The following is a 15,559-nucleotide window of genomic DNA, read 5'->3' on the forward strand; positions in this document are numbered from 1 at the left end:
TCCTTTACTGTTATTGGATTGTTGTATATGTCCCCCCTCAGATATATTAATATTTGCTAAATATATTTATATATTTAGGTGCTCTGATATTGCATATGTAAGTATATACATACACAGTGGTTATGTTTTCTTGATGAATTTACCACATTACCATTATATATTGACCTTCTTTGATTCTTGTTACCATTTTTGACTTAAAATCTATTTTGTCTATAATGAGAATAGTTGCTCTCGCTTTCATTTGGATCCTGCTTGTGTGGAACATCTCTTTCCTTCCTTTCACTCTGAGGCTGTGTGAGTGCTGCCTTAAAGCTGAAGGAAGTCTCTTGTAGGAGGCATATAGCTGGGTCTAAGTTTTTTACCCATCTAGCCACTGTGTCTTTTGATGGTAAATTCAGTCCATTTATACTTAGAGTTGTTGTTGGTAATGTAAGGACTTAGTAATGCCGTCCTGTTCATTGTTTTCCGGTTGCTTTGTATTTCCATGGTTTCTTTTACTCTGCTTCTGCCTATCTTTGTAAATTGGTAATTTTCCATTTTGGTATGCTGTTTCCCTTTTATCTCTTGTGCATCTGCTGTAGGTTTTTTGGTTTGTGGTTACCATGAGGCTTACATAAGACATCACATAGATAAAACAGTTCATTTTAAGTTCATAGCAACCTAACTCCACTTGTATACTTTTATGTCATTATCTACCTCTTCTTATATTGTGTCTTTAGCACATTGTAGTCACTATAATGATTACTTTTAATATTCTTTTCCTTTGACCTTTATAGTAAAATGGTTGACATTCCATCCTATTACAGAATTGAGATTTTCTAAATTTGACTGTATATTAACCTTTTACCAGCGTGTTGTATAGTCATGTATTTCCATGTCACTGATTAGCATCTGTTCATTTCAGCTTAAAGTACTCCTTTCAGCATTTCTTGCAGGGTGGGTCTCGTGGTGATGAACTCTCTCAGTTTTTGTCTGTCTTGGAAAGTCTTTTTCTCCTACACATTTGAAAGATAATTTTGCTGGGTAGGTCTTGGCTGGTAATTCTTTTCTCTCAACAGTTTGAGTATGTGATTCCACTCTCTCCTGACCTGTAGGCTTTCTATTGACAAATCTTCTGAGAGCCTAATGGAAGTTCCTTTGCGGGTTACAATCTACTCCTGCCCCACCCCACCACCCCCATGGCTATTTGTAGAATTGATTATTTTGGATGTTTGACAGTTTCATTATAATGTGTCTTAGAGTAACCTTGTGAACTTGGACGTCCATTTTTCTCTCCAGGTTTGGGAAGTTCTCAGCTATTTCCTTAAAGAAATTTTCTGCCCCATATCCTTCTCTCCTCCTTCTGGAACCCCCCAATTTTTCTAACGTTAGGTTTTTTGATGGAATCCCAATTCCATAGGCTTTCTTCAGTGTTTTTCATTCTTTTTCCTTTGTTTTCCTTTTACATGGGTATTTGAAATCTTCTGACTCACTTGTTATTTCTTCCTTAATTCTGCTCAACTGCTGATGCTCTCTATAGCATTTTTTTTTTTTTTTTTTCATTCCATGAGCTCCTCAGCTCCAGAATTTCTGCTTGGTTCTTTTTTATGATTTGTGTTTCTTTGGTAAATTACTCACTTTTAACCTGTATTTTTTCATAATCTTGTTAAATTGTCTGAGTTCTCTTATAGCTCACTGAGTTTGTTCAAAACAGCTCTTCTTGAATTTAGCTAGATTGCAAAAGCCCATGCTTTTGATCTCAGTTTTTAGGGAATTACTGTCTTTTAGTGATGACACATTTTCTCGATTTTTCATGTTTCTTGCAGTTCTGCATTGCATTTTTTTGCACTTGAAATGGCAGATACTGCCGTAAACTACTGCTGGTTGCCTTCAGATGGGATGTTCTGTTCTTTGGTGCTCTTACTTGGAATCTGTCTGCCTTTGTGTGGGTACATCTTTCCACTCCTTTTGCTTCCTGTGGTGGCAGAATTCTTGAGCTTTTCTGTCCTGTTCTTACAGCGCCACAGGCTGACTACTCGACCCTTCTTTTGTTTCCAGAAGGTGGTGCTGCTAGAGAAGCTTGTGGTTTCTCCCTTGTCCACAGATCCAGGCCTGTTTTCTGAGCACACTTCCTGTCTACTGGAGCTTCCTCCTGCTGCACCACGTTTGGGACTGTGCACAAGATGCCAGCCACAGAGTCAGGGGGAGTTGCGAGTTTAGCACTTGGGGATTTGGGGGTAGTTGTGGACTCTCTAGGGAGATCTCCAGGTGTAGTATTCACAGAAGCTCATGAGTGGACTTTAAAGAATGTGTGCCTTTAATGTCCTTTGATATTCCTACCTGTCTCTTTCCCAGTCTCCTCCCTCCTCCTTCCGGTCATGGAGGTCCACCTCAGTTCTCTCGATGTTACTGTAAAGAAACAGGTTTCTCCAGCTGTGACCTGCAACAGCAGGGTAGCCAGGCACTCACTCACCTTTTCCCCTGAGGGACAGGTCGCTGCCACCTGATAATTTGACCCCATGCAGTGTTGCCCGGGGTTGGAAGAACACTAGTAAACTTCTTTCCATCTCCAGTACTTACAAACTCGCTTGTGTTTATTGCTCCAGCGGTATGCTGGCATCTCCCCTTGGGAAGGCTGGTTTTCTGCAGTTCCTCCCTTGTTGGTGGGTATCTGGCCAGGTCAGCAGTCTCCAGGTATTTTCTCAACCATGGCAGGAGGGCTCCAGGCAGGCCCACTGCTCCACTGGTTTCGTAGTCCTTGCCAAAATACACCTGCCTGCTACCAGACACACAGGTGGGCAAGACTTCTCCCAAGGATCCCAGAGTTCCACAAGGAGCTTTTTTTCACAGATGGATGACTAATTCTTTGCTACAAAGGGGAGACAAAAAGGCGGATGCATGATGCTGATAGTACTCTGTGATGGTCTCTTTCTGGTACTTCTTCTCTTGGTTGCATCTAGGAGGCCCTTTAGGACCCTCCTACACTCAGCCTCTAGGAGACCCTGCCAGGAACACTCAGTAGGGTAGCCTCACTGCAGGGCCTGGGTTTTCCATGGGAACCCACAAATAAAGAGTCTAACCTTGTTAAAGGTTATATTTTCTTCTGGGTGTAGAAGCAAATGCTACTGAATCAGGGTAGGAGGGGGCTTTTTTACCATCTCATTTTGCTGAGACATCACCGGCCAGAGAGAAACAGTCCTGCCTGGCCGTGGAGGCCCCACCTGTGCACACCCTGGCATCTCCCACACTAGCCTACTCTGGGTGGAGGTTGGGGGGTTTTGAACAAAGGCCAGACTCCTTGCATAGTTGTCCAGCACTCACAAGGCTCTTGCTGGAACAATGAGGGTAAACGGTTGCTGATTGTTTCTATTACTGCTGCAATATTGAGAGCTGAAGCTGTGTATCTTTTGCCCCCTGTCAGTATATCTGGCTAGAATTCTGATCTTCCCAAATAAAGCTTAATCACCCACCCCGCCCCCACCCTACCCAATGCTCAATTCAAGCAAAAGCTCCATCCTAATTAGGTGAAAGTTCTGGAGTCAGCAGCTAATTTATTTGCCGTTGAAAACGCAGGGGACCCTTCTGCAGAGAAGCTGTGTCTTTCAGGTGCTCCATCACTGCTCGCTGGGTGTAACCTTAGAACAGCAGGGCTGGACCCTCCTTGTGTACCCCCCACAGACGACCTCAGTTCATGCTGGGAACAGGGCCCAGCTGTCAGCCTGCCACAGGCAATGATGACTCATTGGAGAGAGTGGGGAAAAGGCACTGACCAAGCCCGGTAGCATCCAAGGCAAGCAAGCAGAGAGCCACTAGTCGCCCTGTGACCTTGCCAGCCTTCTCTGTGCCTCCCTCCCCCGACAGCTGTGGCCCTGACATGGGCTCTCAATCAGTCATGCTGAGCAGGCAGCTAAACTTTGTGCTCCCAACCAGATGCATTTTGTACACAATGAAAAGTCAACACAGAGGGCTTTCTTTGATTCCTAATAATATGGACTCTTTTTTTTAAATAAATTTATTTATTTATTGAAGGATAATTGCTTTACAGAATTTTGTTGTTTTCTCTCAAACCTCAATATGAATCAGCCATAGGTATACATATGTCCCCTTCCTTTGGAACCTTCCTCCCATCTCCTACCCCATCCTGCCCCTCTAGATTGATACAGAGCCCCTGTTTGAGTTTCCTGAGCCATACAGAAAATTCCCCCTGCCTATCTATTTTACATATCGTAATGTAAGTTTCCATGTTACTCTTTCCATACATCTCACCCTCTCCTCATGTCCGTAAGTTTATTCTGTTTCTCCATTGCTGCCCTGTAAATACATTCTTCAGCACCATTTTTCTAGATTCTGTAGGTATGTGTTAGAATACGATATCTATCTTTCTCTTTCTGACTCACTTCATTCTATATAATAGGTTCTTGGTTCATCCACCTCATTAGAACTGACTCAAACTTGTTCCTTTTTATGGCTGAGTAATATTCCATCGTGTATATGTACCACAGCTTCTTTATCCATTCATCTGTCGATGGGCATCTAGGTTGCTTCCATGTTCTAGCTATTGTAAACAGTGCTGCAGTGAACAATGGGATACATGTGTCTGTTTCAATTTTGGTTTCCTCAGAATATATGCCTTGGAGTGGGATTGCTGGGTCATATGGTGGTTTTATTCCTAGTTTTTTAAGGAATCTCCATACACTCTTCCATAATGGCTGTATCAATTTACATTCCCACCAACAATGCAAGAGCATTCCCTTTTCTCCACACCCTCTCCAGCATTTATTGTTTATAGATTTTTGATGATGGCCATTCTGACTGGTGTGAGGTGATATTGTAGTTTTGATTTTTCTAAAATTGAGTGATGTTGACCATCTTTTCATGTGTTTGTTAGCCATCAGTATGTCGTCTTTGGAGAAATGTCTGTTTAGGTCTTGTTCCACTTTTGTTTGAGCTGTTTGTTTTTCTGGTGTTGAGTTGCATGAGCTGCTTGTATATTTTGAAAATTAATCCTTTGTCAGTTGTTTCATTTGCTATTATTTTTTCCCATTCCAAGGGTCGTCTTTTCACCTTGCTTATAGTTTCCTTTGCTGTGCAAAAACTTTTTAAGTTTAATCAGGTCCCACTTGTTTACTTTTATTTTTATTTCCATTACTCTAGGAGGTGGGTCATAGAGGGATCTTGCTTTGATTTATGTCATTGAGTTTTTCTATGTCTATCTTTTCCTCTAAGGGTTTTAAAAGTTTCTGGTCTTACATTTAGGTCTTTAATCCATTTTGAGTTTATCTTTGTGTATGATGTTAGGAAGTGTTCTAATTTCATTCTTTTACTTGTAGCTGTCCGGTTTTCCCAGCACCATTTATTGAAGAGGCTGTCTTTGCCCCATTGTATATTCTTGCCTCCTTTGTCAAAAATAAGGGACCCATAGGTGCATGGGTTTATTTCTGAGCTTTCTATCTTGTTCCATTGGTCTGTATTTCTGTCTTTGTGCCAGTACCATACTGTCTTGATGACTGTAGCTTTGTAGTATCATCTGGAGTCAGGAAGGTTGATTTCTCCAGTTCCATTCTTTCTCAAGACTGCTTTGGCTCTTCAGGGGCTTTTGTGTTCCCATATGAATTGTGAAAATTTTTGTTCTAGTTCTGTGAAAAACACCATTGGTAATTTGATAGGGATCGCATTTGATCTGTAGATTGCATTTGGTAATATAGTCATTTTCACAATATTGATTCTTCCTACTCAGGAACAAGGAATATCTCTCCATTTGTTTGTTGTCTTTAATTTCTTTTATTAGTGTCTTATACTTTCTGTGTACAGTTCTTTTGTCTCCTTAGGTAAGTTTATTCCTAGATATTTAATTCTTTTTGTTGCAGTGATGAATGGGATTGATTCCTTAATTTCTTTCTGATTTTTCATTCTTAGTATATAGAAATGCAAGTGATTTCTGTGTATTGATTTTGTATCCTGCAACTTTGCTAAATTCACTGATTAGCTCTAGTCATTTTCTGACACTATCCTAGGGGTTTTCTATGTTCAGTATCATGTCATCTGCAAACAGTGAGAGCTTTACTTCTTTTTTTTTGATTTGGATTCCTTTTATCTTTTTCTTCTCTGATTGCTGTAGCTTCCAGAACTGTGTTGACTAGTAGTGGTGAAAGTGGACACCCTTGTCTTCTTCCTCATCTTAGGGGGAATGTTTTCACTGTTTCACCATTGAGAATAATGTTTGCTGTAGGCTTATCATATATGGCCTTTACTGTGTTGAGGTAGGTTCCTTCTATGCCCATTTTTTGAAGAGTTTTGATCATAAATGGGTGCTTAATTTTGTCAAAGGCTTTTTCTGCATATATTGAGGTTATCATATGGGTTTTATCTTTAAATTTGTTAATATTGTGTATAACATTGATTGATTTGCATATATTGAAGAATTCTTGCACCCCTGGAATAAACCCAACTTGATCATGGTGTATGAGCTTTTTGATGTGTTGCTGAATTCTGTTTACTAAAGTTTTGTTGAGGATTTTTGCATCTATGTTCATCACTGATATTGGCCTATAGTTTTCTTTTTTTGTGTTGTTTTTGTCTGGTTTTAGTATCAGGGTGATGGTGGCCTTGTAGAATGAGTTTGGAAGTGTTCCTTCCTCTGCAATTTTTTGAAAAAGTTTTAGAAGGATAGGCAAATGTTTGATAGAATTCTCCTATGAAGCCATCTGGTCCTGGGCTTTTGTTTTTTGGGAGATTATTGATCACAGCTTCAATTTCCATGCTTGTAACTGGGTTGTTCATAATTTCTATTTCTTCCTGGTTCAGTCTTGGAAGGTTGAACTTTTCAAACAATCTGTCCGTTTCTTGCAGGTTATCCATTTTATTGCCATATAGTTGTTCATAATAGTCTCTTATTATCCTTTGTATTTCTGTATTGTCTGTTGTAACCTCTCCTTTTTCATTTCTAATTTTGTTGATTTGATTCTTTTTTTCTTATTGAGTCTGGCTAAAGGTTTGTCAATTTTGTTTATCTTCTGAAAGAACCAGCTTTTAGTTTTATTAATCTTTACTATTGTTTTTTTCATTTCTTTTTCATTTATTTCTGCTCTGATCTTTATTATTTCTTTCCTTCTACTAATTTTGGGGGATTTTTATTCTTTTTTTCCCGTTTGTTTTAGGTGTAAAGTTAGGTTGTGTTCAATGTTTTTCTTGTTTCTTGAGGTAGGATTGTATTGCTATAAACTTCCCTCTTAGAACTGCTTTTGCTGCATCCCATAGGTTTTGAGTTGTGTTTTCATTGTCATTTGTTTCTAGAAATTTTTCATTTACCTTTTGATTTCTTCAGTAACCTGTTGGTTATTTAGAAACATTATTTAATCTCCATGTGTTTGTGTATTTACAGGGTTTTTTCCTTGTAATTGATATCTAATCTCATAGTATTGTGGTCAGAGAAGATGCTTGATATGATTTCAGTTTTCTTAAATTTACTGAGGCTTGTTTTGTGACCCAAGATGTGGTCTATCCTGGAGAATGTTTCATGTGCATTTGAGAAGAAGGTGTATTTTTTTACATTTGGATGGAATGTCCTGAAGATATCAATGAGTTCTATCTCATCTAATGTATCACTTAAGACTTGTGTTTCCTTATTAATTTTCTGTTCAGATGATCTGTCCATTGGTGTAAATGAGGGGTTAAAGTCTCCTATTAATGTGTTACTCTAAGTTTCTCCTGTTATGTCTGCTAGTGTTTGTCTTATATATTGAGGTGCTCCTATGTTGGGTGCATAGATATTTACACTTCTTATATTTTCCTCTTAGATTGATCCCTTGATCGTTATGTAGTATCCTTCCTTATCTCTTGTAATCTCCTTTAAGGTCTATTTTGTCTGATATGAGGATTGATAATCCAGATTTCTTTTGCTTCCCATTTGCATGGAATATATTTTTCTATCCTCTCACTTTCAGTCTATATGTGTCTTTAGGTCTGAAGTGGGTTTCTTGTAGACAGCATATATATGGGTCTTGTTTTTGTATCCATTCGCCAATTTGTGTCTTTCGGTTGGAGCATTTAATCTGTTTACATTTAAATTATTGATATATATGTTCCTATTGCCATTTTCTTAATTGTTTGGGGTTGATTTTGTAGATCTTTTTCTTCTCGTATCTCTTGACTATATAAGTCCCTTTTTATTTCTCCATCAATTTTGAATGAGATCCTTGCTGGGTACAATAATCTTGGTTGTAGATTTTTCCCTTTCAGTACTTTAATCCTGCCATTCCCTTCTGGCCGGCAGAGTTTGTGTGGACTCTTATTGCTTATGATAATTAGGCTTCGTGACTCTCCTTCTAGCCTGTACTTACCGACCCTCCAGGTTGTTGACTGTGGCCTGCCTGCCCCCACCAGCCCTCTGTGCCTGGGGCAGAGGACAGGACGGTGCCTCGTGAGGGACGTGCATCACACATACCTCGTTGTCCCTGTGTTTCCTGGCTCCTCTGGGGTCAGACAGAGAAGCCACCTGCTGCACGTGGGTGCTGACACCCAGGAGACTCACGCTTGTGTGCAGCATGACCAATAGATGTGTCTCCATGATACAGCAGTTTGTCTCAGGAACTGGTGTACATTCTGTTGGGTCAGCATTCCTGCCGATGCAACAAAATGTAAATCCCTAGCTCTGAGGATCTATTCCCCACCTCATGCCCTGACATCTGCAGCCTCACTCTTCCTGTGCCTTGTTTTTCTCCAGGAGGGATGGTTCCCTTGTACGCATTGCAGCAGCAGGCGCCTCAGCATCTCTGAAGGGCCAGGGACACCTGCTGCTCTGGCTGTGGGAGGGCGCTGCGGGTCTGCAGGCGTCTGGCAGGCAGGTCCTACAGCCCGGACCAGGGGCTCCTGGCTTTTATTCTCAGATGTTCTCTGACCCTACCAACTGCAACCACCGGCCCAGGTTCTGCTGGGTTGGGGTCTTCAGAGCTTTGCAGCCCTCCGAGGGCAGTAAGTCAGGCAGGCTTGTGAGGCAGCTAGCGCCTTCTGGTAGCTCCTGGGGGCTTCTGGGCATCTTGGCCACCCCAACAGCAAGCAGTGAACCCTTTCCTAAGAGTAGTTAGTGATAATGGGGCCCCCCTTCAGGTGTTCTCAGGGTCAGAGGCTACCCCACGTGAGACCCCTCCCTCGGCAGCTGACATCTCTTGAACAGAAGCCCTGGGTATAGCTCATGACTGGAATCAAGCTGCTTTACTTGCCCATGGTCCAGAGGTGGGCAGGAAATGCCAGCCCCTGGTTATAATATGCAGGGTCATAGTAGCACCTAGGACAGTTGCCCCCAGCCAGCCTGTCAGGAAGGCCTGCCGAGCCCCGGGCGTGCTCTCCTCCCATCTGGTCCATGCTCCGCATCTCCTAGGTGACGCTCATGTGGCTGGTAAAGACGGGGCCTGTCCCCATTCACAGACTCACAGGTGCTCCCCTGCATGCTACTTCAGGTTCACGGACTGGCTGCCTCTGCTTCCTCATCTCTCATCGCATACAGAAGTCAGCAGTGCTGGCACCTATTTGCAGCATAAACCCCTAAGTGGCCCTGGCCCTCAGCTGACGCATCAGGGATGGTAGTCTGTCAGTCAGCAGGTGCCGCCCACAAGCTTCCTGCTGCTCTGAGTGCGCTGAGAGACCCCACTCCACCGTCCTTGGGCCACGTACCAAGGTCCCCTTTTCACTCTGGCCACCATCCATACCTGACCTCCTGCACTGACATCTCCTCCCAGTAGAACAGGACTCTGTCATGTCCACTGAGGGTCCCAGCGCCTGGTCTGGGGTAGGTGCCCTCACTGGGATGGATAGATGAGAGGTGGGTAAGACCTCAGCCCTCCCCAGACGCTCTGAGCCACAGGGAGCCTTTCTCTCTGGATGTGAGCCCGTCCCATCCCCAAAGACATGTCGGGTGTGGCAGAGCTCTGCTGTCCTGCTCAGGAGCAGCAGGGGCGGCGACCAGGGTGAACCTAAACTAGGTCCCAGGTGCCCTCGGCCGGCGCCACCGACAGGCATGCCTTGCCGCCCATGGTGAGACTTCTTTGTGGCACCAAGTCTGGTGAGCAAGACCCAGCTTGGCTTTTAGTTCTCACAGCCACTGGCCCACCACCTGAAACAATCAAGCAACTTGCCATTGCAGATCTCATTCAAGAGTCTCTTTCCAGAAAAGGCCAAACGTAAAGTTCCCACATCTCACGTTTTATAGAAGGGGGGGCCTGAGAACCAAGTTACACAGAGATGCTCCAGAGCAGGTGTTGCAAACTGTGTCCTAGTTTGCAGAGAAAAATGATGGTGGAAGGAGTTTGGGAAGAGGGAAAGGATGATTGTGAACTGGGACCCATTCAGTGTTTACTCCATGCAGTTCACAGATTCAGTCACTCCTGCAGCCTCATGCAGCAGATATTTTTTTTTTTTTTTTTTGGCTGTGCCACACGGCATGTGGGCTCTCAGTCCCCTGACCAGGAATCAAACCCCGTGCCCCCTGCATTGGAAGCATGGGGGGTCTTAACCACTGGACCAGGAGGGATGTCCCAATAGCAGCAGGATACTCTTCTTGCCCCCATTTTATAGATGGGGAAGTTGAGGCCTATCATGCACTAAGCAAGCACGTGTGTGCCTGAACAAGCCAGAGCAGAGACTGCCTCATGCTGTCTCACAGCCTGTGAGGCCTCAACTTTCTGTGGGTACAGAGAGTTCAGTCCTTGGAACCTGCCTAGGGAGATACCAGTCTGCAGACTGAGGGCATATTCAGGCACAAACAGAAGCATCAGATATTGCTCCCCATGGGTTTTCTGAGATTCCTGGTTTGTTTTGAAGGTCTTACCACACAGTTATTTACTACCTGACTCAATATAAGCCTGCAGATTGCCTTTTTTTTTTTTTAAAACTTTACAATATTGTATTAGTTTTGCCAAATATCGAAATGAATCCGCCACAGGTATACCTGTGTTCCCCATCCTGAACCCTCTTCCCTCCTCCCTCCCCATACCCTCCCTCTGGGTCGTCCCAGTGCACCAGCCCCAAGCATCCAGCATCGTGCATCGAACCTGGACTGGTGACTCGTTTCATACATGATACTATACATGTTTCAATGCCATTCTCCCAAATCTCCCCACCCTCTCCCTCTCCCACAGAGTCCATAAGACTGTTCTGTACATCAGTGTCTCTTTTGCTGTCTCGTACACAGGGTTCTTAATACCATCTTTCTAAATTCCATATATATGCATTAGTATACTGTATTGGTGTTTTTCCTTCTGGCTTACTTCACTCTGTATAATAGGCTCCAGTTTCATCCACCTCATTAGAACTGATTCAAATGAATTCTTTTTAATGGCTGAGTAATACTCCATTGTGTATATGTACCACAGCTTTCTTATCCATTCATCTGCTGATGGGCATCTAGGTTGCTTCCATGTCCTGGCTATTATAAACAGTGCTGCGATGAGGGAAAGTTACAGATTTTCACTTGATAAAGTGAAAACCACTTTATTAAGATGGCAGTTATTTTATATGTTGTGTTAATATTACCTACTTTAATACAGTGGGAAATGACCAAAAGTCATTTTTCCCATAATAGGATTTGGAATTAACTCAAGAAAAATTAGAATATATACTTTCTGATTTGAAATTATATTCCTAGTAAGCAACCAGTAATGCTATACTGCATTTGTGGGTTTGTCTTTTTCTTAACTTACAGAATTGGGAGTAGTTCAGCTCCAGGAGGATAGCAAAGTCCTTGGGTCACAGAGGAGGGAAGATAGCTGGACAGATGGCAAGACAGTTTTCCTTGATGTTTTCATGTTCTCAGAGTGACTGAGAATGGATGAATGGATAAAGATAATAGTACATATATATATATACACACACATATATACATATATATATATATATAATACATCAGTGTATACTACACACACACACAGGAACATTATCCAGCCATGAGAAACAAGGAAACACCACTCTTTGCAACAACATGGGTGCACCGAGGGAAGACTGTGCCGTGTGCTTAGTTGCTCAGTCGTGTCTGACTCTCTGCAACTCCGTGGACTGTAGCCCGCAGACTCCGCTCTCCACGGGGATTCTCCAGGCAAGAATACTGGAGTGGGTTGCCATGCTCTCCTCCAGGGGATCTTCCCAACCCAGGGATCAAACCCCGGTCTCCAGCATGGCAGGTGGATTCTTTACCATCTGAGCTACCAGGGAAGCCCAGGAAGGATTATGCTCAGTGAGATAAATCAGACAGAAAACTCCTCCTGTACAACCTCACATGTGGAACCTAAAAAAGCAAACGAATAGAAACAGTAGAATGGTGGTTACCAAAAGGTGGGGAAAATGAGATATTGGTAAAAGAGTACAAATTTCCAGTTATAAGAGGAACAAGTTCTGGGGATCTGGTATACAGCATGGTGGCTATAGTAATAATGCCGTATTATACACTGGAAAGCTGCTAAGTGAGATCTAAAAGTTCTTACCATAAAAAAGAAATGGTAACGATGTACCTTAATAGAGGTGTTCATGTTGCAGTATTGTAAGTGTGTCAAATCTACCCCTTGTACACCTTAAACTCCCACCAAGTTATATGTCAATTCCACCTTAAGAAAGACTTCTCAGCCCCCAGCTCAGGACCGGGGTCCTGAAGGAAGGAGTCTGGCCCCCCAGCAGCCACAGCTCCACTGGCAGGGCCGGTCAGGCCTTACGGGCTGGGGAAGGCTCAGTGCCAGGGTCCAGAGCTACACACGTGTATTGATACCTGCCCCACCCAACTCCACACTTACAAATGAGTCAGTGATGTCTGCTGCCACTCTCGGCTCTGTTACTGGCCCTGAGCCACTGGAATCCGTTTTGCACAAAAGGCATATTCCACGCAGCAGGTACATCCTCCTTCCTCCCCCGGGATGGATGACTTCGCCACGTGAGCTAGGCGGCTTCGTAGACACGGTCGGGTTTATGAACGTTGCCCCAGCTGCAGGCCAGAGTGGGAATCGGGCTTCGCCCTCACGGCCCTCTGTCTGTCTGTTGCAGCTGGTGAGCGACTTGTTGGAATTTTGCTTCTATACCTTCCGGGAGTCCCAGGCACTGAAAGTGGAGTTCCCAGCGATGCTGGTGGAGATCATCAGTGACCAGCTGCCAAAGGTGGAGTCCGGGAATGCCAAGACCCTTTACTTTCACAGGAAGTGACGGGAGACGTCTCACAAGAACGTTGCCTTAAGTTTCCCCATGTTGTTCCACACCCACGAAGGACCCAAGAAAAATCCTATTTTTGACACACATGATGGTTTATTCCCACTTGTTCAGCAGTTTCTCAAGTTGAAAATCATGTCAAGGGTTGGGAGGCGGGCAGGCAGGGTGACGTGGCTTTGGCGAGACCTGCACAGTCTGGAAGGTTCTTCCTTCTCCAACCCCCAGCGCTTAGAAACATGTTCCTGTTCCTCTGGATGAAAAGCCATATCTAGTCAATAACTGTCTGATTTTGATATTTTAACAGATGGAAGTTTTAACTATGCCATGTCATTTCTGGGATCGTTCGCTTGTGTTAAAAGGGTTCAAGAACTAACGAACTTTTTCAAGCTCACCCTTGGTTTGCACATAAAAACGTATAGTCAATATGGGGCATTAATATTCTTTTGTTATTTAAAAAAAAAAACAAAAAAAATATATACAGATTCCTGTTGTGTAATAACGGAGCACGTGGAGTGGACTGGCAGCTCCCACAGGGGTGCGTCTTCACCCACGTCTTTCTGCATCACTGGTATCCACACCCTCTCCACTTATTATTTAATTAGAATGGATAAGATGTTCAGAAAAATGCCTTGGTTTCAATTTCTAGTATCTATTGTGTTGGCTTTACAGATAATTTTTGCAGTCTTTTGCTGTGCTGTACGTTATTGTATGTATAAATTGTGAAGGACCTAAAGGTATAAGGAACTTTTGTAAATGAGACACATACAAAAAAAAAAAAAAAAACTTTAATGGTTAATAGGATGAATGGGAAAGTATTTTTGAAAGAATTCTATTTTGCTGGAGACTATTTAAGTACTATCTTTGTCTAAACCAACAAGGTAAAAAAAAAATTTTTTTTTTGTAAAGTGAAATGTTCTGCATGCACCATGAACCGTTTACAGTGTATTTAAGAAAGGGAAAGCTGTGCCTTTTTTAGCTTCATATCTAATTTACCGTTTTACAGTCTCTGTTGTAAATAACCACACTTAAACCTCTTTGGTTGTCTCTCAGCCTTTCTACTACTTCTGTACTTGCGTTTTGTCCTTGGTCTCCCGCTTGGGGTGTTCATGGGACTCGAGTGCATTTTCCGGCTTCGGCTCCATCCTCCTTCCAGTGGGGACAGCGCAGCGTGGTGTCTGCAGCTCTGTGAAGGCGTCCTTCGACGACACCCCTGTGAGAGGATGTCCCAGGAGTGCTGTGGCTTTAGGAAAGCTGCCTCTTCCCCCTCGAGAAGCAGAATCCACGTTAGGAGAGAGACTGGAAAGGCTGTGGCTCAGAGTGCTCATCTTCATCCCATTTTCTCCTTTCGGGGGGGGGGGGGGGGGGGCGGGGAAAAATTCCATGCACTCTCTATGTCTGCAAAAGGTGAAATGTTCACTTCCGGTCACAGAAGGGGGTGTTGCACTCCTGGAACTGGTCACAGGAACACGTAGGTCATGGCAGGAAGCCCTTGGAAGATGCCCCTGGGCACAGTTCAGTCAGAACAGCGTGGAGACCGCACGATAATTAGAGGGTTTTTAGATTTTTAAAAGGTAGGATTTAAAAATAAAATTTTATATGTAAACAGTTTTGGGGGGAAAAAAAACACTACAGATCATAAAAGCAAGACAGTGGCACTAAAATTTTTAATTCACTAATCTGTTTGGCACTGAGGCAATTTATGGCTTTTTCTCTTGCCCCAAATCACAAACATATATATATATATATATATATATATATATATATCTTTGGGGAAACTTAATATGATTGCACTAAATAAACTACTTTGAATAGAGGCCAAATTAATCTTGGAAAAGTGATGATAATCTTCAGGTACTCGGTGAAATCTTATTCTTTTCCAAAACCTAAAAGCTAGAGCGAGCTGGGGAACCCCAAGGCCGGGAGATGGCAGCGCTGGGATCGACCCTTTTCTCCAGGGTTCACCATGCAGGCAACATTACCCTGTCTCTCAGAAGACACCTGCCTTATGCAAGGGGAAACCTGTGAAAGCTGCACTCAGACAGAGGAGTGTTTTCTTACATAATTTGCAATTTCAGGAATTTAATTTATAGGCAGATCTTTCAACACAGTCAACTTACATGCACAGCAATATGAAAGGCACACTTGGAAGGTGGTAAATACACCGCATGCGGACTGGGGGGTTTCTGGGAAAGAAGTGGCTTCATAAGAGCAGCTTTTAACTCAGACTGACTTTTTATGAAATCAGAATTTTGACGTAACCAGGTTTGGGATGGAGACAGTCTGCATCAGCTTTTTGTATTAACAAAGTTACTGACTCTTTGTGTGTCTCCGGGTAACTTTGCTTGAGTAAACAGCAAAGCCATATTCTAAATCCACTGTTGAATGCCTGTCCCAGTCCAGA

At 43.1% G+C, this 15,559-nt stretch overlaps 1 protein-coding gene across 6 annotated transcripts in view; it reads left to right on the forward strand.

Moving 5' to 3' along the window:
- The window catches only part of NR3C2 (nuclear receptor subfamily 3 group C member 2), a 439,369-nt gene extending 424,872 nt beyond the window's left edge, over window positions 1–14,497 (forward strand). For all 6 annotated transcript variants that reach the window (XM_070770130.1, XM_019977557.2, XM_070770129.1 and 3 more), the window contains one exon: window positions 13,000–14,497. In XM_070770130.1, the coding sequence (XP_070626231.1) occupies window positions 13,000–13,155 (156 nt within the window). In that variant the 3' untranslated portion in view covers window positions 13,156–14,497. The remainder of the gene's footprint in view (window positions 1–12,999) is intronic.
- Window positions 14,498–15,559: the final 1,062 nt, after the last annotated feature.

This window comes from Bos indicus, chromosome 17, assembly GCF_029378745.1.
Source record: "Bos indicus isolate NIAB-ARS_2022 breed Sahiwal x Tharparkar chromosome 17, NIAB-ARS_B.indTharparkar_mat_pri_1.0, whole genome shotgun sequence".
NCBI lineage: Eukaryota > Metazoa > Chordata > Mammalia > Artiodactyla > Bovidae > Bos > Bos indicus.